Source organism: Artibeus jamaicensis, unplaced genomic scaffold (assembly GCF_021234435.1).
Source record: "Artibeus jamaicensis isolate MK-2021 breed Jamaican fruit bat unplaced genomic scaffold, CSHL_Jam_final contig_477, whole genome shotgun sequence".
Classification (NCBI taxonomy): domain Eukaryota; kingdom Metazoa; phylum Chordata; class Mammalia; order Chiroptera; family Phyllostomidae; genus Artibeus; species Artibeus jamaicensis.
Window position 1 is genome coordinate 8,790,098 of NW_026521854.1, and position 23,265 is coordinate 8,813,362.

Sequence of the window (23,265 nt, forward strand, 5' to 3'; positions counted from 1 at the left end):
CAGTTTTGTTTTAAAAAGAAGAAAGTATGTAATATATTCTAGCCTTTTGTCTTCCTAATTTTTGTGTTTGTTTTACATGTTTTTTAAATTTTTATTTTATTCTTGGAGTGGCATGAAACATGCCTAAACATAGGGTTTACCTATAGTGAGGCCACTGATATATTTGCCACATAGCAGCTTCTTTCTAAACATTGACCCCAAATATCAGGCTGGGGTGGATGGGGCAGTACTTAGATAGGCAGCTCAGTGTGGGAACATCTCCACCCCCAGCCTGCTTTGCCTGCTGCAAGGTGTGGATCATCTTATTACTAAAAGTTACATACCAGGAGAAGGATGAGGTTCTCTGCTGAGTGACAGAGTTAAAGTGGTAAGCTCCCTGTGTTGCTTTTTCTCTCTGGAAGACAATTGCTGTGTTTATGGCATTTGGGGCTTTGTTTTCTTCGTCTTTAAGTTCTCCTGGATCAGCATAGTTTAGATGGCTGGATTCCTCAGCAAGGAGAGAAAGGAACAAAGCCTTAGCCCTTGTTTGCCTTGTAAGAGGTCTTGGGACCTGTTGTCTCTTCTTTAGGCAGTGCCCAAGAACTGGGATTTACCTGGGAAGTATGATGTGGCAAAGGGTCTATTTTGTTTTTCTCTTCCAGCCTCTAAATTCTGGGCTTTGCAGCCATGGTCACAAACCCCTGGGCTCGAGGCTTCCTAAGGAGCCTGGGGTGGTTTGGAACCAGAGCTGTTGGCAGTACTTCCTTCTACCCTGTTTTGCAGTGAAGTGACTAATTTAGGAAGTTTAGTGCCCATGTAGATTACCAGTTTATTTCAAGAAAAGTGCAAATTCAAGATAATATGAAATTGTTTCATAGTAAGGAAAAATGGAACTGAAAAGTATTGGGATCTTGCATTAGATCCCAGAAACAGGAAGCTTTTTAAGGGGTGTGTATACGTCTAAGTATCTTCCACTCATAGCTGCGTCCTCAGCACCTGATGTGTAGTGGGTCTCTGGGTGACTGCATTCCATCCCTCTCTTCCTGGGGGCTGGGCCTCTGTCATCTGGGGGTCTTAGGCACTGTGACTTACCAGCATCTAAACATCTCTATTTCACTAAAAGGGGGAGGGCATGCTTCCCCATGAATCTGATACAGCCCAGTATAAGCAAATCCTGGTCAACATGCTAGTGAGAGAGGTATTTGCTTTGAAGCTAGTGTGGTTTCCTAGGAATCATAGCAAATGTGTGGTTTGCAAAGAATCATCATGTGGCCCAGATTCTCTAGGTGTGGGTTACAGGTGACGGTATGCTGGGCAGGGAAGCTGGGTCTACCTTGAGGCCCACCAGGACAAGTGCTGCCACACATTTTCAAAGCAGCCACAACCTGTGGGAAAGAAACAGGGTCATTCTTATGGCAAGGGTAGTGCTGCCTGACAGCTGGCAGGGGAATCTGGGCCACCAAGTGGCATGAAGCAGCTCCTACTTTTAGTAAAAGGTCACCTCCCAGCAGCATTGAGTGCTGGGCCCTGCCTGCCATGACTGCCTTCGTGGGATCCTGATGCCCTGACACCTTCTTGGACACACTTCTCTCACCTACCTGCTGCTTCTTAGCAACAGGCCTAAATCTTCCAGATGTTTGTGCGTCACTTAGGAACCTAAGCCTGCCCACATCCAGGATATTGTGGGACAGAGAAGGTCTTTCTCACTGCCCCACTGGTGTTTCTGCTCTGGTGTGAAGCGCCCTCTCCCTGGCACCTGGGATCGTGGTCTCTGGTTGCTCTTTCTGTCTTTTCTATAGCCCTTAGACCTGCTTCAGGATTTCTCTCTGAATAAATTAGAAAGGTGTTGTCCTTCTAGTACTTAACAGCAAAAGCACTCAGACAGGACAGCCCAGGCCTTGCTGGAGAAGGGAGCTACTTTGGGAGGCAGCACTGGGTGGTCTGGAATGGAAAGGATAGCACTGCAGTTGTGTGGGATGCCTGCCCTGCTGCCCTGGGGGAAGGGAAACCTGAAGCTGTGTTTCCCGAGGGCTTCTAGAGCTGTCTCTGTCCAGTGTGCTCCAGTTTGAAACAGCAGTCGTGGAGCGCAATCCCCTGGGCCTCCTGGGCTACATTGCTCTGTGGCAGAGCAACTCATACTTGGGGAAGGCCCCTTTTTTCTTATAAGATATCATGTTGACTGACTTATGCCAGGCTTAAAGCAGGTCCCAAAGTCCTGGTGGGAAGCCAGCACTGTTCCTTCCACTGCTATCCTGTCTGGAGTTATCATTGGACTTACTATAATGAAGCTCTTGAGGTAGGGAGGGACCTGCCAGCTAGTTAGTGAGGCAGCCCATAGCTGGAACCACCCCCCCACCCCCCACCCCCAGGTGGCCAGGCTCCATAAGCTCACAGTCCCATCAGAATTCTGGGTCCCAGAGTTGGATGGTCTCGGTCTTCTGGGATGGGATATCAAGTTCAGTAGTTGTGTGGCCTCTGCTCAGATTGCTTACACCTCACAAAGCTGGCACCCTCCTGTAGCCTGTTCTCATCAGCCCCACACATACTATCCTGTATTTTTCTCACCTTGCCTGGTATGTCCTGGGGACACTTTGAGCCAGTGGTGTGGCTCTGCTCAGTTATGTGCCCCAGAAGTAATCTGATGAATGGGGAGGCAGACACAGGCTCGTGCCTGCTGCAGTGATGGCTTGGCCCCCTCACTGGCTTGAGGGCTCTGTGCTGGTGCACTTTCACCACAGGGCCTTTGCACATGCTGTTTCCTTTGCTTAGTATGCTCTCTAAAATTGCAGACCTCACCTGCTCCCTGCAGGAATGTGAACTAGAGGTGGGCAGAGCCTCCTGTTCTGCCCACTGTTATGTTCTGGTACTCACTCCTGGTATTCAGAAGCTTCCTTTGGGATGTGCTGATTGAGTGCCAACCTGATGGGAGCCTTAAGCACTTTTTCTGTGGGTCCTGCCCTCAATCCACCATTTATCAAGGATCCCTAGATTGATGTCCTCAGTGGATGGCTGCCTCCTGTGCCCTGTTCATATCTGGGTGGTGTGTGAGGAGCATCTTTTTCTCAGTGCGAGATTTGAGAGAGGAGTGTTGGGATTGGTCTCAGGACCTAGTCAGCTTCTTAGCTTAGTGGCATGGAGTTACTGTTGAAGTTCTCTGATCCTCCGACTCCTGTTGAGTTGACCCCAGCAGCCAATGAGGTTCTGGTGACACTGGGCCACAGACTGGCTACCCTCCACTCACATGTCTGGGGATCCAGCAGCCCTGACCGGCCCAGCTTTCCCCACCCACACCTCCCCACCCCCCAGGATGTGTTCGAGATGCGCTTTGCCAAGATGCCAGACGAGCCTGAGGAGCCTTTGGTGTCTGTGTCCTCCCCCGCGGTGCCACCCCCCACCAAGGTTGTGGCCCCACCCTCGTCCAGTGACAGCAGCAGTGATAGCTCCTCGGACAGTGACAGCTCAACTGATGACTCTGAGGAGGAGCGAGCACAGCGGCTAGCAGAGCTCCAGGAGCAGGTGAGGGCACAAGCATCCCCATACCCAGTCTCCTGGAATCCATGACCGGGCAGTTTCCCTAGAGGTCTCACAAGGTGGTTGTGGCTCTGAATTCTGGCAGGAACAGAATTCCCATAGTGCCCTTGTGAAAGGTCACAGGCATATGAACATAGGTATTCAGCATGTGGAGGTGAAGAGACACGGCTGCTCTTTGGGCAGTGGCAAGGCTTCTGGATCTTTGTAGTGTCTTGATGGAGGCCAAGCTAGATTTTTTGTCTCTCCTGGGGCTGTATGGTTGGTCTCTGCTCCCTACAATCTGGCCATTAGGCCCTAGTGCCAACATGGGTTCACACCTCTGCCCAGTTTCCTTGGGATCCTCATCCTGGGTCTAGGATGGCCAGAGGGCTTAGCATCTGTCAGTTTAGGTGGCTCCTCTGGGTAGCTTTGGAGTCCAGAGCCTGGGTGGGTTAAGAGGCACTTTGGAAATCTGATGAGGTGGCAGGTCACAGAGCTAAGTACCAGCCCCCTCCTTCATCCCTGGGCCCTGATGCTTGGGGTCCCTGATCAAGACCAGGTTGACAGGCGTGTGTTTTGCCTGTATGCTTCATAGCTCAAAGCCGTACACGAGCAGCTTGCAGCCCTCTCACAGCCCCAGCAGAACAAACCAAAGAAAAAAGAGAAAGATAAGAAGGAAAAGAAAAAAGAAAAGCACAAAAAGAAAGAGGAAGTGGAAGAGAATAAGAAAAGCAAAGCCAAGGAACTTCCTCCCAAAAAGACCAAGAAAAACAACAGCAGCAACAGTAACACAAGGTCTGTGCCACCCCAATTCCCTGATGGGGATATAGCATGCCCCAGTCAGGGGGTGTGATCACCTCTGTCCTTCTCCTAGGGGTGAGCAGTCACCAGGTTTGGGGAGGGAGGGAGGATTGTAGGTAGCATAGTATAGACAGCAGGGACAGGCCACAGCAGCCCACATTTCCTGTGAAGATCAGCAGGGTGGAGATGTGGTGGCCCCTCAACCCCCCAGTGAAGGAATAGAATGAGTGCCCAGCTTCCCAGGGCACCTATTCCTGACAGCATCTGCATTGTTCTTCATAGCAAGAAGGAGCCAGCACCTGTGAAGAGCAAGCCCCCTCCGGCATATGAGTCAGAGGAGGAGGACAAGTGCAAGCCCATGTCCTACGAGGAGAAGCGCCAGCTCAGTCTGGACATCAACAAGCTCCCGGGTGAGAAGCTGGGCCGAGTGGTGCATATCATACAGTCAAGGGAGCCCTCGCTTAAAAACTCCAACCCTGATGAGATTGAGATTGACTTCGAGACACTGAAGCCATCCACCCTGCGGGAACTGGAACGCTACGTCACTTCCTGTTTGCGAAAAAAACGGAAACCTCAAGGTGCCCTTGGGTCCCTGTCCCCCGTCCCCCCGTCCCCCCCGGGGCTTGGGGTGTCCCAGCCAAGGGAGGGTTGACCAAGTTGCTTACTGTCAGGGAGGCTCCTGTGGGAACCTCAGGTGACTCTGTCTTTCAGATTCAGTCTTTTCTCTGATGATAAAATTTGTGTCCTTGACATGATACCTCTGGAGGATTGTCACATTGCACTGAACCCTAGGCTGTCAGTGCCTTTCTTGATCTCTCTGGCTGATTGCCATCTGAGGCCCACCTGCATGGTGGTGTCCTCAACCTTGCTCTGAGCAGCCTCTACCCATTGAGTCTCTCCCATCCCACCACTACCACCACCAAAAAACCACACCTTTTTTATGCCTCTGAGGGGTTGAGTCTGGGAGAGGCCTTAAGGCAGCTCTGCACTGCCAGTCTTCTTTACCTCCGAGGTCCCTCTCTAGGTCTTCCAGGCAGCCCTTTTGTGTTACAAGTGCCTCATCTTGACTCAGCTTTTGTCTTAAGAGTAGTAGCGCTTAGGATCCCTATCAGCACATTGTTATATAGTTTTCATCCCAGTCCAGACTGACTCTAGGGGTCTTTGGGTCCTCTTTATGCACTGCCTGAAAAGTTGCTGAGTGAGCCCTAGCCCTTCAAAGGGAAAGCCCTTTTGCCTGTCTCTTAATCCTGATGAACTCTGTAGAGGGGGTTCTAAGAGATTGGCTGGTGGTGGAGGTACGGGATGGACATGGCAGGCAGCTTGATAAGCTGAGTTTTTGGCTAACATCTTAACACTGAGAAACATGGGGCCAATTGGCGTTTAAAACACCACACCACCAGGAGCAGTTCTCTGGCTCATAGGGTAGAGACTATTTTTTGGCCCTTCCTCCAGAGGTATGCCTGGGTTAAGAGCAGCCCCCAGGTTGGGCCCTGCCTGATACAGTTCATATTGCTTTACTGCAGCCGAGAAAGTGGATGTGATTGCTGGCTCCTCCAAGATGAAGGGCTTCTCATCCTCGGAGTCTGAGAGCACCAGCGAGTCCAGCTCTTCTGACAGTGAAGACTCCGAAACAGGTTAGGGTCCTACTTAGAATCTTGTTACACATCTGCACATATTCAAACTAGTCATCCCATGTGCCAGTTGCTAGAGACCAGATATGATGGTCATAAGAACTATCTGGCCATCGTTTTAACACTCTTAATTGGAGTGGTGGTAGCCCAGCACCATTTTCTCCCCGTCATGGCTTGGGCTAAGAGGTTAAGGCATTGACACCATAGGGCTGGGGTGGGGGTACTGGTGAAGACATTGGGTATTGAGGCCCAGGTGTTGGCACGGATCCTAGTGCTAACCATACCTGGTCCGTCATCTTCCCTGCATCACAGTTGCATACAGTATGGCTGTCCCAGGTGATATACTTTGGCAGGGGTGGAGAAGCCTACTGTCGGCCCTTCTGTTACCAGGCTCAAGGGCACTGCCATCCTCCCCAGAGCATGCTCACTGCTGTGTTCCACCTCCTCACTCTGGTCACACTTGGACATGTGTGTCCTGTGCCTCTTAACAGTCCTTGTCTTTGTGCTCCATGGGCCTGCAGGTGTGCCCCACATGAGCAACAGCTTCAGAATGGGAGGGCGGGTCAGGTATAAATGAGGAGGTACACAGTGGAGGGGAAGTACACAATGGAGGGAGAAAGGGCCTTTCTCCAGCCATGTGCTTTCCTTATGATACTCCGGAGCAGAAGCTCCAACTGGCCCAGAGAGGCTAGAAAAGAAGCCTGGTGACCAGACCGTGCTATGAGGTGGAGGCAGCCTTTTCCTTAGGTTGGCCTCTGGGAGATCTAGTTTGATCACTTGAGAAGACAGGTCCGTAGGCTGCCTGAGAGCTGGTCCTGGGGGCCGCCTAAGCATGTTGCTCTAGGCAGGCAACAGTGTGCATGTCCATAGTGGGAAACGTACTTGGGCAACAAAGCATGTTCTTTGTGGACCTGTCCTGTCACTAGTATTTTATTCTAACTAAATGAATCATAAGCTCCATTCGACCATTTCATGTAAATAATGTGACCTAGTGAGGTTGAGGATCACACAAAGGAGCTGGGAAGAGTGATGGTGCTCCCAGGTGTGCATGCACAGGTTCTCATGTGGGCTCAGCCTGCTTCTGGGAACCAGGGGGTTCTGGGCCTTGTGACTGTTCCTCATTCCTATTACAGTAAGGGCACCAGACTTGCCAAATGAGTGGAGGGCTCACCTATGGCGGGGGGAGACGACACTGAGGGCTTCTCCAGGACTCCAAATAAATGCTGGATTACCTCATTTTTAGTGGGCCCAAATGAGATAAAATTCACTTATGTATACAGTTTGCTGGCTGCTTCTGTCACCAGCCTTGACCTGTTGTTTTTGTTTTGTTTTTCCTTTCTAACCCTCACCCCCACCTTCCTCACGGCTTTTTTTTTTTTAAGCCCGTTTGCCAGCAGGGGGTGCCATGCTTCCATGCCGGCCCAAAAGGGCTGCCTTTGCCAGACTGCTGCCCTCTGCAGGGTGAATGGCTGTATTCTTGGGTCCAATTAGCATTCCTGGTAGCAGCTGACTTCTCACTTTGGGTGCCAGCCACATCTTGGGTTTACTTCCACACTGGGGTTCCTAGTGTGTTGCTCCTTCTAGGGGTTTCACAGCCTTTCTCCTAATCCTCGTAGTCAAAAGAAGACAGTAAAGGCTGAAAAAGGCATAGGACCTGGTCATTAAAACAGGGTAGCTTAGCTGAGGGTGAACTGCTTCTGCTGATGTGGCACCTTAGAGGACTGTGACTGTGTCCTTTGCCCCTGGCCCCCAAGCTCTGCAGGACAGCTCCAGGGCTCCTGCGTCCTCTGTTTGCTTCTGTCTTTGTTGGGTGGCCATGACAGCATTTCCAACAACTCTCTGCTGCTGTCAACGTGTTTTTCTTTATTTTTTCACATTTTTTCCTCTTTTAAATGAATTGGAAAGATTGTGCAACAAGTAATCTGAGAGTCCTGGGAACAGCTGTCTTGGCGGGAAGGAGGGTGAGATTTACAATGTCTGAGCTGCCTGCCTGCAGGCCCCAGGATCTGGCAGTGCGGTGGACTCCAACTTGTCCCTCTCCCCATGTGCCCTCCCCACCTTGGGTTTTGTAAGATTTCCTTTTGTCTTTGTGGTCCATGCCTTTTCTTTCCCATCTGTTTGCACTGGAGAGCTCTGTCATGGGCTAGCAGGGGCTGCTGCTCTGAGGAAGGACCCACCCTGTGGGTTTGTGCCCTGTGCCTCAGACACTCTGAGGTAGGAGCCTGTGACCCTGCACCACTGACTGCAGCCAATGCCACCCAGCCCTCAGAGGAAACTGCACTCGCTTCCCTGGCAGCTCCTCCAGCAACTGCTCATGCAGGGTCCATGCAGTTAGGCAGCCAATTTCTGCAACCAGTTACAGGTGGTTCTGCCTTGGTAGTGGTGGAGGGCAGTGTCAGGATGAGGGGTGGGCATTAGAGGTATTTTCCTTGGTCTCTTGGAACTTAAATTGTTTTCCCCTTCTTGTTCTTGTGTTTCCACTTGGATTGGAGCCAGAATTCCTGAATGGGCCTATTTTTGTCAGTTCTGCTGATGTAGCCCCAAGACAAGAATCACCAAAAGAAACTGAACAGAGGCACCAAATTGGGGTTGAAGATTGGTAGCGTGGACCCTGTCTGGCCACTGTTCACAGACAAGGGTTCCAATGACAACTAAAGCACGGGGTTTGTCCTCAGGGTCATGTTGTAGTTCAGGGAAGCAGCAGGCTCACAGGGTAGGGGACAGATACTGCTTTCCCAGCCCAGTCCTAGGCCACCATGTGTTCCCTTGCTCGTCAGCATGCAGTGCTTTTGGCCTGTTCCACCACATTCTTTGAAACCAGCTCTACTTGGGTTGTGGTTTTTTATTTAAAAAAAATTTTTTTTCTGGCTACAGTTTTGGTCTGCTCGAGGGTTTAGTATTTGGAGGATAGGGTAGGTACAAGGGAGCCAATATCCCACTGCCCCTAAGGCATCTGTGGACCTTAGCTGAGCAAGCTAAAAGTGCCCTCCTCGTTCCTCCTTTCTACTGCTGTTCCAGGTAGACCTGTGGGCAGAGCTGTGGCCTCCCAGTCACCGTTGCTAGGATCATGTCTACCTGGCTCATGGGGCCAGGGATGTCCTAAGATTCTTCGTCCTGCTTCTTTCCATCACATTGTTGATACCTGGCTATTTCTGGGTATTGTCCCTCTTAGGAGCAACCCCCTGTCCTTAGCTACCTAGGCTGGGACCTAGGTTTAGGGAAATTCGAAATGGTTCTCTTGGACTTGGCTTAGTTTTCTAGTTGCAGCACACTCCAGCTATTTTAGTCTCCTTGTTTCCTTTTCCCAGGATTGGAGCATGTGGGTATTTTTTAATAGCTCCAGAGAGAAAAGGAATGCTTCATGTTTTGGAAAGATTTGAGCTGGAAAGTGCAGACAGAGGCCATGGGGCATTCTTCCCAGACAACCAGCCTCAGCTTCTGACCCATGGGGTCTCTGAGGGACTTGGTTCCAGTTTATTCTTGAGGGCCTGTTGCTGCCCAATCCAGAGGTGTGCCACTTTGCTCTCAGGGACAGGGAGAGGCCCCTGGTGGGGGTGGGAAAATAAGCAGAGGCCTGGAGGGCAGGGCTGTAACCCATCTGCTCACACTGCCGGGTGACCTCTCATATACTCACAAGCAGTTGGTGGGATTCTGGGGCGGGGCTAACCTTGTGGAATGTGCCCTGACTGAGAAGCTGGCCAGTGGGCGGGTTTTTCCCATGCGTGCCCTGAGGGACCATGGGAATGCAGTCAGTGTCAGTGCATCCGTGACTTCAGCAGAAGCATCTGCTGCTGTGTGGGTGGGAATGACCCCATGCCTCTCCCTGGTCAAGGAGAGCCAAATTCCATGCCCTGGAAAGAGAAAGGACAACTTTCCTCCTCAGTCTATTTTATGTTATTTATCTCCCTTTAACAGCGTCTGTAACCAATTTCTCTTTTTATATATATTTTTTTGTTACTTGGGATTTGTAGGAATGGAGAAATGAGGTGTTAGCCGTAGGTCCTACACCTACCCAAATCCTAATCCTTAGGACTGAATCACTTTCCCGAGATGCAGGGTACAGCAGAGCAGACCCAGGGGAATAAGCTCAGAGTCAGTGGGGCCTGGTGGCATGGCACATCAGGCTGGTAGGACAGGTGAGGAGGACAAGCAGAGAGGCCTCTCACATTCAGAGACTGGTAAAGGAGATGCTATCATGAACGTGGGGTACACATTACTGGAAGCAATTCTGTCTAGAAGCATAAACAAGGTTGGGTGGTTTTGGAGACATCCATGGCCCTTCTAAGGTAAAGGAAGGTTTGTTTCTGCTCTCAGCTGGCCAGGCTGAGGCAAGGCTTCTGGGCTCCAACACTGTTCTGTGGCACCTTGTCAGTGAGTAGGGCACAGGAGGCAGGTTAGGTCTGCAGTTCTGTTCTTGTGACTTGGAACGGTACATTCCACACCATTTCTCTCACACTGGTTTCTCTCTCCCTCTATGTAGGTCCTGCCTAATCATTGGACACGGACTCTTAATAAAACGGTCTTCAGTTCCAGATTCCTTCCCAGCAAGCTCTAGCTTAAGTCCATTTTCTTCTGTGAAAGGGACAGAACTCCATCAAGTTATGGAATTCCTCAGAGCCTGGGCCTGTCCCCGGGGTGCATTAGTCATGTCCATCAGAGCAGCACACGCCTAGTCCCGCCTCCAGGAAGGCTGCCTTGCCTGGCTGGCCTCCCAGGCCTGCTGTGTACAGACTGCTTGGCTGTCCCACCCAGCCTCCCTGGTCGTCTGGGTTCCTCTGGGTGGGTGACATCATCCAGAGAGGGATGACAATCTCCCTGCACACATATGGGTGTGGGTGCTGCTCTGTGTGCAAGCCCCCATCAAAAATATATTTTCTCTCTCTCCCTTCATCTTTTTCTGGGACTCAGGATCCTAACCACTTCCCTCCTGGACCTGGCAGTGACGTGTAGCCCAGGGGAGATCTCATTCAGCCAAAGGAAGAACACATATGTTTAGAACTTCCCCAAGTGAGGAATGGGGGCTGTCCTTTAAGCATGCGTTCTATCTAGTGGCTCATGTTACTCCATCAGCCGGAGGCTATCGCCAGCCACAGCTGATTCAGCCCCGTAGAGTCCTTCCATTTTCAACGTTCCCATTGTTGCCTATTGGGCATTTTCCCAATTTCTTTTCTTCTTCTGCTAAAGTCGCACAGGGAAAGGACCTTCTGGGCTGCCTCTGTCCCTCTGTCCCCTCCCAGGTGAATAGAAATACGCTGCAGTGGGGCCAGCCACTGGTGAGGGCAATTTGGGGAGGATCAGCTGTCTAGCCAGCTAACCTGGTCCCTGGAGCCCATTGTCCCTGTTCCCAGAGGGTCAGGGTCTGGGCTAGTGGGTGAGAAAGGGCTCTCAAAATCCAGAGCACTGGACAGGTCAGTAATGAGGACTTCAGAGCCCTTGGGGCCAGCTCTCTGTATATCTGTGAGGGATGTGGCCAGTGCAGACACCCTTCTAGTTTTTAGTCCCCTGGAATAATGGCAGCTGCTGGCAGTTGGGCAGGCCAGGGTGGCTGCATCATACCAGCCCTCTGAGAAGCTTTTTTGCTCTAAAAATAAATATCAGCCCTTTTTTGGTAATGAATCCAACATCTCAGCAGAAAACTGCCTGATGTGAAAAGTCCTCTAAGGAGCAATATCTGCCTTTAAGGAAGCCTTTTTTTTTTTAATGTAATTTGTACATACTTCAAGGCTTGGCCACCTGCTGGCATCTTGGAACCAGCCTTCTGCAACTGGAAGCAGGCTTGAGGAGGTGCAGTTCACCATCAGCAGGCCCATGCAGCTGTAACTGCCTCAGAATGGCCTTGGCCTCAGATTCTAGTTCCCATACCCCCACACCCTCATATCCCAGCCTCTAGGGTCCTGCTGTGATGCTCGGAGTCCCAGGCTGCTTTCTGGTCCTCTGACCAGTTGGAGCTTCTGCTCAAGCTCCACTTGCCAAACAGACTATTTTGAGTTGCCCTTTGGCCTGTGCCTGATGCATTGCCAGTGCATCTCAGCCTAGCTGAGGTCAGGGGGCTTAATGCCCAGAGATTCCCAAAGGACATTTGTGAAGCAGTTAGCATTGTCTTTCTGGGAATATTCTGCCTACTTGGAACAAATGGCAGCCTGGATTCACATAGTATTGGCCTGTGTGCTGCCTCACCTCTTCATACACGCTTGTACATAGGCTATACACACAGGCTACAGGATTTTTGTACCCCCACAGTTCAGGGATCCTGTCATCCTTGCCTTTGGGTTTTCCACTTGGCAGAGAATTTGATATTTAGACTCAAGCCTATCACATGTGCTCAGTGCCCCAGGAACAGAACAAAGGGCAGTGCCCACTCCTTATTATAGACCCTGTGCTTGGAAAGTAGAAGGTGCCAGCTGGGCCTCAACTCACCAGCAGCCTTCAGGGCGTGAGGAGTTGCCTGAGGGATAGGAGGCCCAGTTGTCCACTGGCACCAAGACTCCCCAGTTCAGTTTAGGGGCTCACCACCTGTTTCCTGCCCTTACCCTCCATCCTGTCTCCGTCCCTTGATTTGGGGGGTGGGGAGGGGTGGGAGGAGGAATCAGTGTTTTAATCAGATTTTACAAAAACCTTTTAATTCTTTGTACAATTACCATCCTATGTAAAGATGACGTTTGTGTTGAGTTAAAGATTTTCATGGAATAAAGATCACACAGTCTTTGAGGCCATCTTCATGGAACACTTTTTAGAGAGTTTTGTGTGGGGGTGTCTTCGGGCTGGTGTATTGTGAAGTCGTGCACTTCTGTCTTGTCTTCCTTCCAGTCACTCCAACATGAGACTCGGGCCACATGAGCCAGAGATATGTTCTCCCACAACCGGTCCTTCTAGTCCTCTGTCCTGGAGGTATCCTTTGCGCCAGCACTGCCACAGACCCCTGGGATACTCCCAGTGACCTTTCCAAGGCAGCTGAGATTTGTTCCTTGGAACCCCCAGTGCCCCATTGCACTTTATCCACACAAGTTCTCTGGGCACCTCAGCTCAGAACCTAAGGGGAGTTAATGACTCAGAGCCACTATCCCTCTGTATGGTGGGAAAAACTAGTGCTTCTTCAAGTCCACAAGACGACAGGCTGCCCCAAACCTGCCCAATCCACTCTCTCTTCATAACAGTGTCTTCTGGTCAGACTTTACCCTCTGGCCCCTCTTCACAGATCCACCCAAAAGCATGCCCAGTGTATGAGCAGCTGCCCCTAGCCTCCCTGGACCTGTCATTTCTGTTGATGGAATCAATGGCTGGGAGAGGATACTGGTTGTAATCCCACACCTCTTGCATTTCCTTGGTGGCCTGTTAGCACTGAGCTTTCCCCCAGCATACTCAGAGTCCCTTTGGTTCTGGGCCTCCAGCATCTTCTGTATAATGCTTCCCGTCACTGCCCTCCATGGAGCTGCCAGACCATGTGGCCTTGATGCTGCAAGCCCCCTAAACTGTCCTCTTTTGTATGTCTCACCCATGATAGTGTCCCTCTCCCCAGGTTTCCTACTGTGATCCAGAGTCCTGAGCCCTGTATCCTGGGATTTCTAGTGTTGCTGGGCCTATGATTCTCAGGTCCCATGTTTCCCAGTTGCTGCCATTTGTATGAGGACAAGTGTCTAGCTGCTGAGGTCTCTGTTGCTGTCTTGTCTCTTGCATGGAGTGGTGGGCTCTTGCAGGACACCAGGTCCCATATCCCTTTTTTAGTGGCACCCTGAAGCTATGCCATGCACCTCACAGAACCTTAGCATGGCCCTTTGTGAAGCAGCTATGAGCGGGGATAGCCCTGCTTTGGGCAAATCCTGTGTCTTCTCATCCCAGCAGCAAGAGCCAGCACCCTGGCAAAGGAGCTCAGGGGATGCCAGGCAAAGTAACAAGAGTCCAAAAGGCATTGTGGGTTCCACTTTCCTCCTGGAGTTTGGCAACTTCATCATTTGCTAGCCTATAAGCACCTGCTGGGCCTCTCCCACTCAGGTTTGCATACCAGTGGAGTTTGGCGGGGGGCATCCAGCTGGCTAGTTCCTTGGAGTGATGATAAGGGAGCATGCTGGCTCTTGTGCACTCCTCACAGATGTGTCCACGCAGAGGCGGCAACAAGTTGTCAGCCTCTGAGGAGCCAAGGCACACAGTTTTCTCCCTGTAGCATGTCCACTGTATCCCAATACTGAGTTTCTCTCAAGGCCACTCTCCTGAGAGGAAGGAGAAGCTGGCAATGGCATTGAGCATCTCCCTGTTTGCTCTTGGTAGTCCTGGGGAGACTTGCTTCTTGACCTACCTCTTTTTCTCCCTTTAAGTACTCACACTGTGACCTTTTCACATGTCAGCACTCTTCACCTGTCCCATGGGTCTGTGGCCAGACCTTGGCCCAAGCCCATGCCATTGTCTCACCACAACTCGATATATGTGCTTCCCCTAGGGGGATAGGAAGGAGTGCACATCGGAGGGCAATGCATGTGTGACCTAGGGCAAGTCCCTTAACTTTAGAGCCTCACTTTGCTCATCTTTCGAATGATCATTTTGAATGCGGTGGTTGTTCCAAGACAGAGTAGGTTGGAGTGCAGACACTCAGATTGCCTTAGTGACTTCTCACTATAAAATAGGGGGTGACGTTGGGCAAGGAGATCTCTGTAGTTCAGCCCTCTGGTGTCCCAGGTATCTAATCCTTTAAGGTACTGGGGGAGAGGAACTGGGCAAGGATGCTTTTCAGGTGTAGCCCCAGCTAAGAAAAGTGGCAGGGAAATGGGTATGTGATGCTCCACGTTGTCTCTCTCCCATGATAGACTTTCATACTAGACAGAATCCAGCCACCATGTCTGGCTATCACCAGCCCTTCCCAACTCACCTGTTTTTTTCTGGTTCTACATCCAAGGCAGCTCAGTTTTCTCACCCAGGCCTCACTAGCTTCTCTTTTCCTCTGCAGAGATGGCTCCAAAGTCAAAAAAGAAGGGGCACCCTGGAAGAGAGCAGAAGAAGGTATGTGATCTCGGGGATATCCCCCTCAGGGGAGTGGTGGCCACCTACCTATGTGGGCCCTGGGGGCACTCTGGAGCTGGCCTGAAGGTTTCTCCCTGCCTGACATCAGCCTGTATGTCTTGTCTGTCTCTGTCTGCAGCACCATCACCACCACCACCAGCAGCTGCAGCAGGCCCCAGGCCCTGGGCCCCAGCAGCCCCCACCACCTCCCCAGCAGCCCCCACCACCCCCACCTCCACAGCAGCAGCAGCAGCTGCCCCCTCCACCCCCACCCTCCATGCCTCAGCAGGCTGCCCCCACGATGAAGTCCTCGCCCCCGCCTTTCATCGCTGCCCAGGTGCCTGTCCTGGAGCCCCAGCTCCCAGGCAGTGTCTTCGACCCCATCGGCCACTTCACCCAACCCATCCTGCACCTGCCGCAACCTGAGCTGCCCCCTCACCTCCCCCAGCCACCTGAGCACAGCACTCCGCCTCATCTCAACCAGCACTCAGTGGTCTCTCCTCCAGGTGAGCTGTGGCCATACCCAACTAGATTCAGGGAGGCCCCTTCCTGCCCTGGTCTCACTGCTGTGTGACTGGGCACTCTGGGCACACTTTGGAGCCCATCTGAGCTACAGTTGTCTTTGAGGGGATGTCAGCAGCTTCCCAGGGCCATTGTGGGAATTACGCAGACACCCCAGGGTAGCCTTTGGAAAGAGTTAGTGCTTTGCTACAGGAGATAATAGAGTTGTGCTGGGCCAGGTATTGTCAGATGAAAAAAGATGTGACGACTCTGCAGCTCCCAGTCAGGTTGGGGGACACATGCTCATCCTAGATAGGAAGGTAAGGTGGAGGCACTCAGGACATGGCCTTCTCTGAAACTTGAAGGGCAAATGTGAAGATGCGACAGTGGGAGGAAGGGAGGGAAGCAGGAGGCACAGGACACCCAGCACGACAATGCTGATGAGGGTCTGTCTGATCACCCAGACCTTCTTGGCAACAGTCTATTCTGGGGGTGGTAAGGGGTTGAGGAGGGCGGGGAGAGTGCTAGTTGGAAGTTGGAGATGGATGGGAAGCCAGGGTGGAGTCCTGGCTGGGGACTGTAGGAGCCTCACTGCCACACTGTTGTGTCCTTCTAGCTTTGCACAACGCGCTGCCCCAGCAGCCATCAAGGCCCAGCAACCGAGCCGCTGCCCTGCCCCCCAAGCCTGCCCGCCCCCCTGCTGTGTCACCTGCTCTGGCCCAGCCATCCCTGCTCCCGCAGCCCCCCATGGCCCAGCCACCCCAAGTGCTGCTGCAGGAGGAGGAGGAGCCACCTAACCCACCCCTCACCTCCATGCAGATGCAGCTCTACCTGCAGCAGCTACAGAAGGTGCAGCCCCCAACACCTCTACTCCCTTCCGTGAAGGTGCAGTCCCAGCCCCCACCCCCTTTGCCACCCCCTCCTCACCCCTCTGTGCAGCAGCAGCTACAGCAGCCACCGCCACCTCCACCACCCCCTCAGACGCAGACCCAGCCCCAGCACCAGCCGCCCCCCCGGCCTGTGCACATGCAACCCATGCAATTCCCTACCCACATTCAGCAGCCCCCGCCACCCCCAGGTCCACAGCCCCCCCACCCGCCTCCTAGCCAGCAGCCACCCCCGCCACAGCCTGCCAAGCCTCAGCAAGTCATCCAGCATCACCCTTCACCCAGGCACCACAAGTCGGACCCCTACTCAACCAGTAAGTAGCTCCCCACTCTGGGCTCTTGGGGAGGCTGGTCCTGGGTCCAGTGTTTGTCCTTGAGCAGCCAGTCAGGTCAGCTCATGCTTCAGACTGAGGTCGAACAGGGTGGCTGATGAAATGCAGGTGCTTCTTGTAGAGTCTTTATTGGAAATATCTTGATTGCAAGTTAAGATGACCAAGAATAAGGCCCCCGCACTGGACCTTCTTTTGCAATTCAGTCAAAAATGTTACAAGTATGTTTTGATTCCTGCTAGGTGGGGAAGCCAGGAACCTGGGGAGGCACCTGGTCCATCTCTAGGGGTTAGAGCAGGCTTGGCTTCCTGGAGGAGGCGGTCAGAGGATGAGCAGGAGCTAGTTTAACAGACAGGGCGGTCATTGAGCTCCAGGAAGAGCGAGGAGCAGGTCTGGGCAATAAGGGTTGTTTGAGAATTTGTAGGAACAGGTGCTGTGCTCTTGGTGTCATGAGACCCATCTGGTAGAGCCAGGAAGGACCATGTCAGAGAGAATTGTGCTAAAGCTCAAAGGTGGTATGCCTCCCACCTTCCCCCAGAACCATTTCCATCTTCTGCTATTTGGTCCAGGCTGCCCTTTTTCCCTCCACAGCATTGGTCAGGCCATGCCCTCTTGTATTTCTTGGGCATTTGTTTTTCTAAGTGTCTGTAAATGAAACATCCTGGAAATATGGCTTCAGTGCCTCATGATGTAGTGACGCGCAGGGCTCAGAGTTGAGGTCCCTGGACTTGGCAGTGTAGACTGACAGCCCGGCTTTGGGTTGCAGTGGTGCTCTCACAAACTGAACAACAAGGCTGCACAAGCCTAAACCCAGTAAAAGCTGCCGGGCATCGAGAACAGCTGGCTCTCCTCCCTGGGAAAGTCTGGTGCCGGTTTTGGCATCCATGCAGCTGTGCCTGTTTCTACCCTTAAGCAAGGTTAGGCTTCCAGTGGTAGGCAGTGGTAGGTGATGAGATACCTTCAGAAGAGCCAGCGGTGGAGGTGGGGTAGATCCCTTCTGGTCGCTTCAGTCCAGCTCCCCTTGAGTTCCCTTGGCCAGGGATTGTAATGAGGAACGATGTAGATTGGAGCCCAGGTAGGGCTTTGGGTCAAAGGCCAAGTCTTTGGAGTCCCAAGGAGCTTGGGCATCAGGCTAGCTCTTAGGCGCTGCCGCTGCATTTCCCCTTTAAGTGCTGGAGGAGGAAGCCACTGGCAGGCAAGCAATTGCTACAGATCATAAGCCTCAGAGCCTGCCATCCCCCCAGACATCCTTAGCAGTTGCTCCCAAGGGATCCACCAGGCAGGAGGCTGTCGCAGTCGCATGTCTACAGCTGGCTGGTTGGCAGGCTTGGCACAGGGCCGCCAGCACCTAGGCCAGCAGAGCCAGCCACATAGGGCTGGAGGGCCAAGGCACAGGGATAGGCTGGTCCTTGCCACCATGCCATCTCTTTTTGGCTCCAGAGAGAGAGCAGGGGAATTAGTTGTGGTCAGCTCCAGACCCACTAAAATGAGCATCTCTGTCCAGAGAGGCCCATGGAGTGCCCAAGGGTGTCTGTGCTGGCAGAAAGAGGCAGGTCATTGTCAGGTCCCGCACATAGAGTTTAGGTTAGATGGTTCAATATAAGGCATGAGGCAGGACTAGGAGCACAGAATTGACTTTCTTTTGTGGGCAGTGTGGCTTATCCCATGGTAGAGCTGGTCAAGATGTGTCACGGGGTCAAACAGAAGGGTGTCTCCTTGCTAGGGTAGATGGAAGAGTTGAGAGCAGGACTTGGTGTCTTTTCTAGCTACCCAGTCCTGAGGGCTGGTCCACTGTGACCTAGGGCTATTTTCTCACCAATGAAGCTGAGGTGTCAGGCTTCACTGCTTGGTTACTTTTCTGAGTGGGGCCTTTCCTGGTTCCCGCCCTGTGACCTGTGGTTATACCCTGTGGCTGTCTGAGTCCCCTCACCCACTGGTGAAAGATGGGTGGGCTGGCCCATTTCCTGTGAAAACCATAAGCCCAGAACCTTTCTCCTAACCCTTTTGTGGTGCCAGCCAGTTCAAGGCTGGCCTTAGGCCTGAAGCAGCTGTCTAGGCGGGCAGACGGAGCCACACAGGGACAGCCAGGAGATAGACTGCCAGCTCTGTGAGGTTATTGGTGTTCCTTGCATTTAATCTAGGCATTGCCATGGAACTGTTTGGTGAACTTTTAAAAAGTACTGAGGCTTAGACCCTGCCTGGGACCAAATATATCAAGTTCTGCACCTCTCAAAACGTCCTGATGATTCTGACACACAGATTTCAAACCCCAGGACTAAACACATGATTCCACAAAAGCCCTGCTCCACACTGAGCTCTGGGCCTACTGAGTGGGTCCACAGGCCCCATGTGGCAAGGCTCCCATAGTGGGGCTCCCCTTGGGTTGTGGGGCCAGGCTGGGCCCAGGGCTAGTGACCTCTACATCAGTATATCTGACATGCTCCTCGTCCTCTTTCTTAGGTCACCTCCGTGAAGCTCCCTCCCCGCTTATGATACATTCCCCCCAGATGCAACAGTTCCAGAGTCTGACCCATCAATCACCACCCCAGCAAAGTGTCCAGCCGAAGAAGCAGGTAAAGAGCAGGGCTGGGCCTCGGCCCTCAGGGCCAGGCACGGGCCAAGGCCAAGGCTGCCTGCCCACCTCACCAGCTGCCGTGCCTGTGCTGTCCCAGGAGCTGCGCGCAGCCTCCGTGGTCCAGTCCCAGCCCCAGCCCCTGGTGGTGGTGAAGGAGGAGAAGATCCACTCACCCATCATCCGCAGCGAGCCCTTCAGCCCCTCGCTACGGCCGGAGCCCCCCAAGCACCCGGAGAGCATCAAGGCCCCCGTCCACCTGCCCCAGCGTGAGTGTCCAGTCCATTCCCAGCCAGGACTGAACGTGAGCTTCTATGGGCCAGCCAGCCCACTGTGCTTGCCCAGGTTGGGGATCCAGGCCCACAGGCTGTTTGTGTTTCAGGGCCTGAGATGAAGCCTGTGGATGTCGGGAGGCCTGTGATTCGGCCCCCTGAGCAGAACGTGCCCCCACCAGGGGCTTCTGAAAAGGAGAAACAGAAACAGGAGCCGAAGACACCAGTTGCACCTAAAAAGGTAGGCTCCGCGGGCCCATAGTGCACCTTGTCCTCCACCCTGATCCCAGGAAGGTGTCCACATGGCAGTAGGGCCCCTCGCCCACCAAGTGGTCTCTTGCTTCACAGGACCTCAAAATCAAGAACATGGGCTCCTGGGCTAGCCTGGTGCAGAAGCACCCCACCACCCCGTCCTCCACAGCGAAGTCATCGAGCGACAGCTTTGAGCAGTTCCGCCGTGCTGCCCGGGAGAAAGAGGAACGCGAGAAGGCCCTGAAGGCGCAGGCCGAGCATGCGGAGAAGGAGAAGGAGCGACTGCGGCAGGAGCGCATGAGGTAGGCACTGGCTCTGTGGGCGGGGAGCTCCTGGGGTGCCCCGGGCCCCAAGCTGACCTGAAGCCCTGCTCTCCTTAGGAGCCGAGAGGATGAGGATGCACTGGAACAGGCCCGGCGAGTCCACGAGGAGGCACGCCGGCGTCAGGAACAGCAGCAGCAGCAGAGGCAGGAGCAGCAGCAGCAGCAACAGCAACAGCAGCAACAGGCGGCCGCAGTGGCTGCAGCTGCCGCCGCTCCCCAAGCCCAGAGCTCCCAGCCCCAGTCCATGCTGGACCAGCAGCGGGAGCTGGCCCGAAAGCGGGAACAGGAGCGAAGGCGCCGGGAAGCAGTAAGACAGGGGTCCAGCCCTGGAGGAGCTGGGAATGGGGGCCCTGGGCCCAGCAAGGGGCAGGGGCATCACTCTTGAGAAGTGGGACAGGTGGGGAGACCATCGGGTGGGTAGACCATCAGCTGAGTGCTGGGAGCAGGGCACCTATTTGTCCACACCTGTTGTCCTCTGGGCCCTGAGGTTCCAGAGGGTGGGTTCTGAGGGAGCATTGATGCTGAGGAGTGGGGAGGGCATATCTCCTCTCACTCCCTAACTCCTTCCCTCCTCTTCCCTCCAGATGGCAGCTACCATTGACATGAATTTCCAGAGTGACCTATTGTCAATATTTGAAGAAAATCTTTTCTGAGAGCACCTAGGTGACTTCTGACTTTGATTTTCTTGCAAAAAGTTGACTCTCCATAGTGTTAGGGGCAGCAGCAGGGGCGGTAGCAGCAGTCAGGGCCTGTCTCCGGGCCTGGCCCTTGTGCATGCTATGCCGGGGCAGGCCTGACGGGCAGCTGAGGACTGCAGAGCCCGTCTGCCTTACAGCCAGCCGGACGTCCTGCCACATTTACAGGACATCAGCTCAGAGCACGTCTCATCATGAGCAAGTGCCGGCCAGACCCAAGTCCGCGTCCCCGCGTGCGGGCAGAGGCCCTACTCTCTGCCAAATGTCTACACAGTATGCACAGGACATCGTCGCTGCCGCCACCGTGACTGGTTTTCTGTCCCCAAGAACGTGACGTTCATGAGGTCCTGCCTGCCGGGAGTCCTTCCCCACACCCCAGCCTCAGCCACCTGCCCCCAGGAGACCAGGCAGGCCCAAGCAAGCTGGAGGCGGAAGAGGGCACTGGCCCACCCCCTTGCTGGCACTGACTTTGCCTTGAACAGATCCCATCCCTACCCTCCCCCCACAAGCCTTTAATCGAGAGCCGCTCTCTGTAAGTGTTCGCTTGTGCAAAAGGGAATAGTGCCGTGGAGGTGTGTGTGTGTCCATGGCAATCCAGAGCGAGGTGACTGTCAACGCGTGTGGGCCGGCCTCGCCTGGTGAGTGAGGCCACCAACCAAAGTCAGTTCCTTCCCACCTGTGTTTCTGTTTTTTTTCTATATATATATATTTTTTGTTGGAATCTATTTTATTTTTAATTCTCTCTTCTCCTCCAAACATAATGGCACTGCTTACTATGAAAGGGTGTGATCCTCTCCTCACTGGGCAGCAGCTGCCATCACGCTGTGGGGTAGTGTGTGACCGTGGCTGTACTATAGAGTGAAACATAGTTGGCATATCTTTGAAGTTTGTTGGTGACCCCACCAACGTGGTATAAAAAAACTCAAAAACCCGCACACACACAAAAACAAAACACAAAAAAACTGCCTGTATTTTACTCAGTTCCAAACTTTATTAGTCTATTTTTAATGGTAAAACCAGAAAGCTGTGTTTTCTTTTTCCTTCCCAACCCCATTTGTTGGCTTGTTTTTTAATGTCAAATCTGTTTGAGTTTTTTACCAGAAAAGGAAGGGGTGGGCCAGGGTACAAGGAGGGTCCAGGGCCACAGACTGAGGCAGGGTGTCCCAGCCTAGTGCCTGCCCACTCAGTCAGCTGCCACTTCCTCCACTTTTTTTAACATTTTATTTTATTTTATAATTGGGGCCCTTGGTGAGGTTACGCGTGCCATGAGAACCCACTCTCCACCACAACGCTGGTGCCTCAGTGTTGGCCAAACTCGAGTCAGTGACTGGTTTGACTTTCATATGGTGAATATGCATTTGGTCTGTACTGATCATGGAATAAACACATCTCTCTTTTTTAATGCTGACGTCTCCCTGACATTTCTTTGAACCACCTGTTGTCTAGGCTAGGTCCAGGAGTCTCTGGACCTCAGACCATGTCTGTATAAGAATTCCTGCAAGGGGCCACCTCGCCCATTTCCTGTGGTCTGTCCTTGTCATCCCAAGCTGAATGGGAGCCCAGGTGCCCAATCTTACCCCCCGGGCAGGTGGCATGCTTCAGCAGGACCTGGCCAGATTCTACACAGTATTCTCCTTTACCCTCCTTCATCCTTGTCCACCACTCACCAAGGGGACTTGGACCACTCTCTGACCTTGCCTGCCTCTACCTAACTCCTTTCATTTAAGCTCAGGGTTAACCAGATATTCTTAGATAAGTGTACATCCTCCCAACTAGGATCCTCCCTCACATGCACACAGATGTGCACACACACATTCCTGCCAGAGAGAGTCCACCAGGTGGCCACCCTGCCTGTGTGCCCACAAGGCAAGCTCAGTCCCCAGGAGCAGCCCCTAAGATGTAAGATGAAAGTATATCATTTGTATGTATGCAGAGACAAACTAATTCAAACATTTCTAGCACTATTTGCTAACCCATAACCCCCTATTTTAACTAGAAAGACAGTGTGTTGTGTTTGGGATCTCCCAGACCTCCCAGTGAGGGTGCTGTTTGGGCATCCCAAACCACTACCACCTCCACCACCCTCGGAGCCCCTGCTCCCATCTTCCAGGCACTTCTCAAACCACTGTGCTCAACCAAGTATGACTTACATTTTGGTTCTTTGGGGTTTCTTCCATCTCATCCCACACCCTTGTTTTTGTTCCAAAACTTGCCCAGGCCAGGTCCGACTATTTAGCTGGAGAAATGTTGTCTTCACCTTACTCCTAGAGTGAACTCTGCCATGGCCCTCTCCACACCTCCCTCGTAGGTGTTTCTCTAACTGACTGGGTTGTAATTAGAACTTGGATCTATTTAATTTCTCTGGCCATTTCCTAATCCCTCCCACAGTACTAGAAATCTTAGTCCTATACAAGAATGAGAGGTGTGTACAAGCCCCCACTGTACTGTATGCACGGATCGCTTGGCCAATAATTATGTCAGTGAATCTGAGACTTGTATTAAACACTTTAGACATTTGTAGAAGG

General features: G+C 52.8%; 1 protein-coding gene across 6 annotated transcripts in view; it reads left to right on the top strand.

The window, feature by feature from the left end:
- Nucleotides 1-22,142, top strand: part of BRD4 (bromodomain containing 4) — an 80,082-nt gene extending 57,940 nt beyond the window's left edge. For 5 of the 6 annotated variants that reach the window (XM_037162497.2, XM_053668096.1, XM_053668097.1 and 2 more), the window contains 12 exons: nt 3,286-3,495; nt 4,085-4,284; nt 4,573-4,868; nt 5,814-5,924; nt 14,857-14,909; nt 15,049-15,415; nt 16,027-16,611; nt 19,087-19,467; nt 19,581-19,711; nt 19,819-20,024; nt 20,103-20,352; nt 20,630-22,142. In XM_037162497.2, coding sequence (XP_037018392.1) covers nt 3,286-3,495; nt 4,085-4,284; nt 4,573-4,868; nt 5,814-5,924; nt 14,857-14,909; nt 15,049-15,415; nt 16,027-16,611; nt 19,087-19,467; nt 19,581-19,711; nt 19,819-20,024; nt 20,103-20,352; nt 20,630-20,698 — 2,859 coding nt within the window. In that variant the 3' untranslated portion in view covers nt 20,699-22,142. The remainder of the gene's footprint in view (nt 1-3,285; nt 3,496-4,084; nt 4,285-4,572; nt 4,869-5,813; nt 5,925-14,856; nt 14,910-15,048; nt 15,416-16,026; nt 16,612-19,086; nt 19,468-19,580; nt 19,712-19,818; nt 20,025-20,102; nt 20,353-20,629) is intronic. The other variant, XM_037162515.2, reaches the window with a different exon arrangement.
- Nucleotides 22,143-23,265: the final 1,123 nt, after the last annotated feature.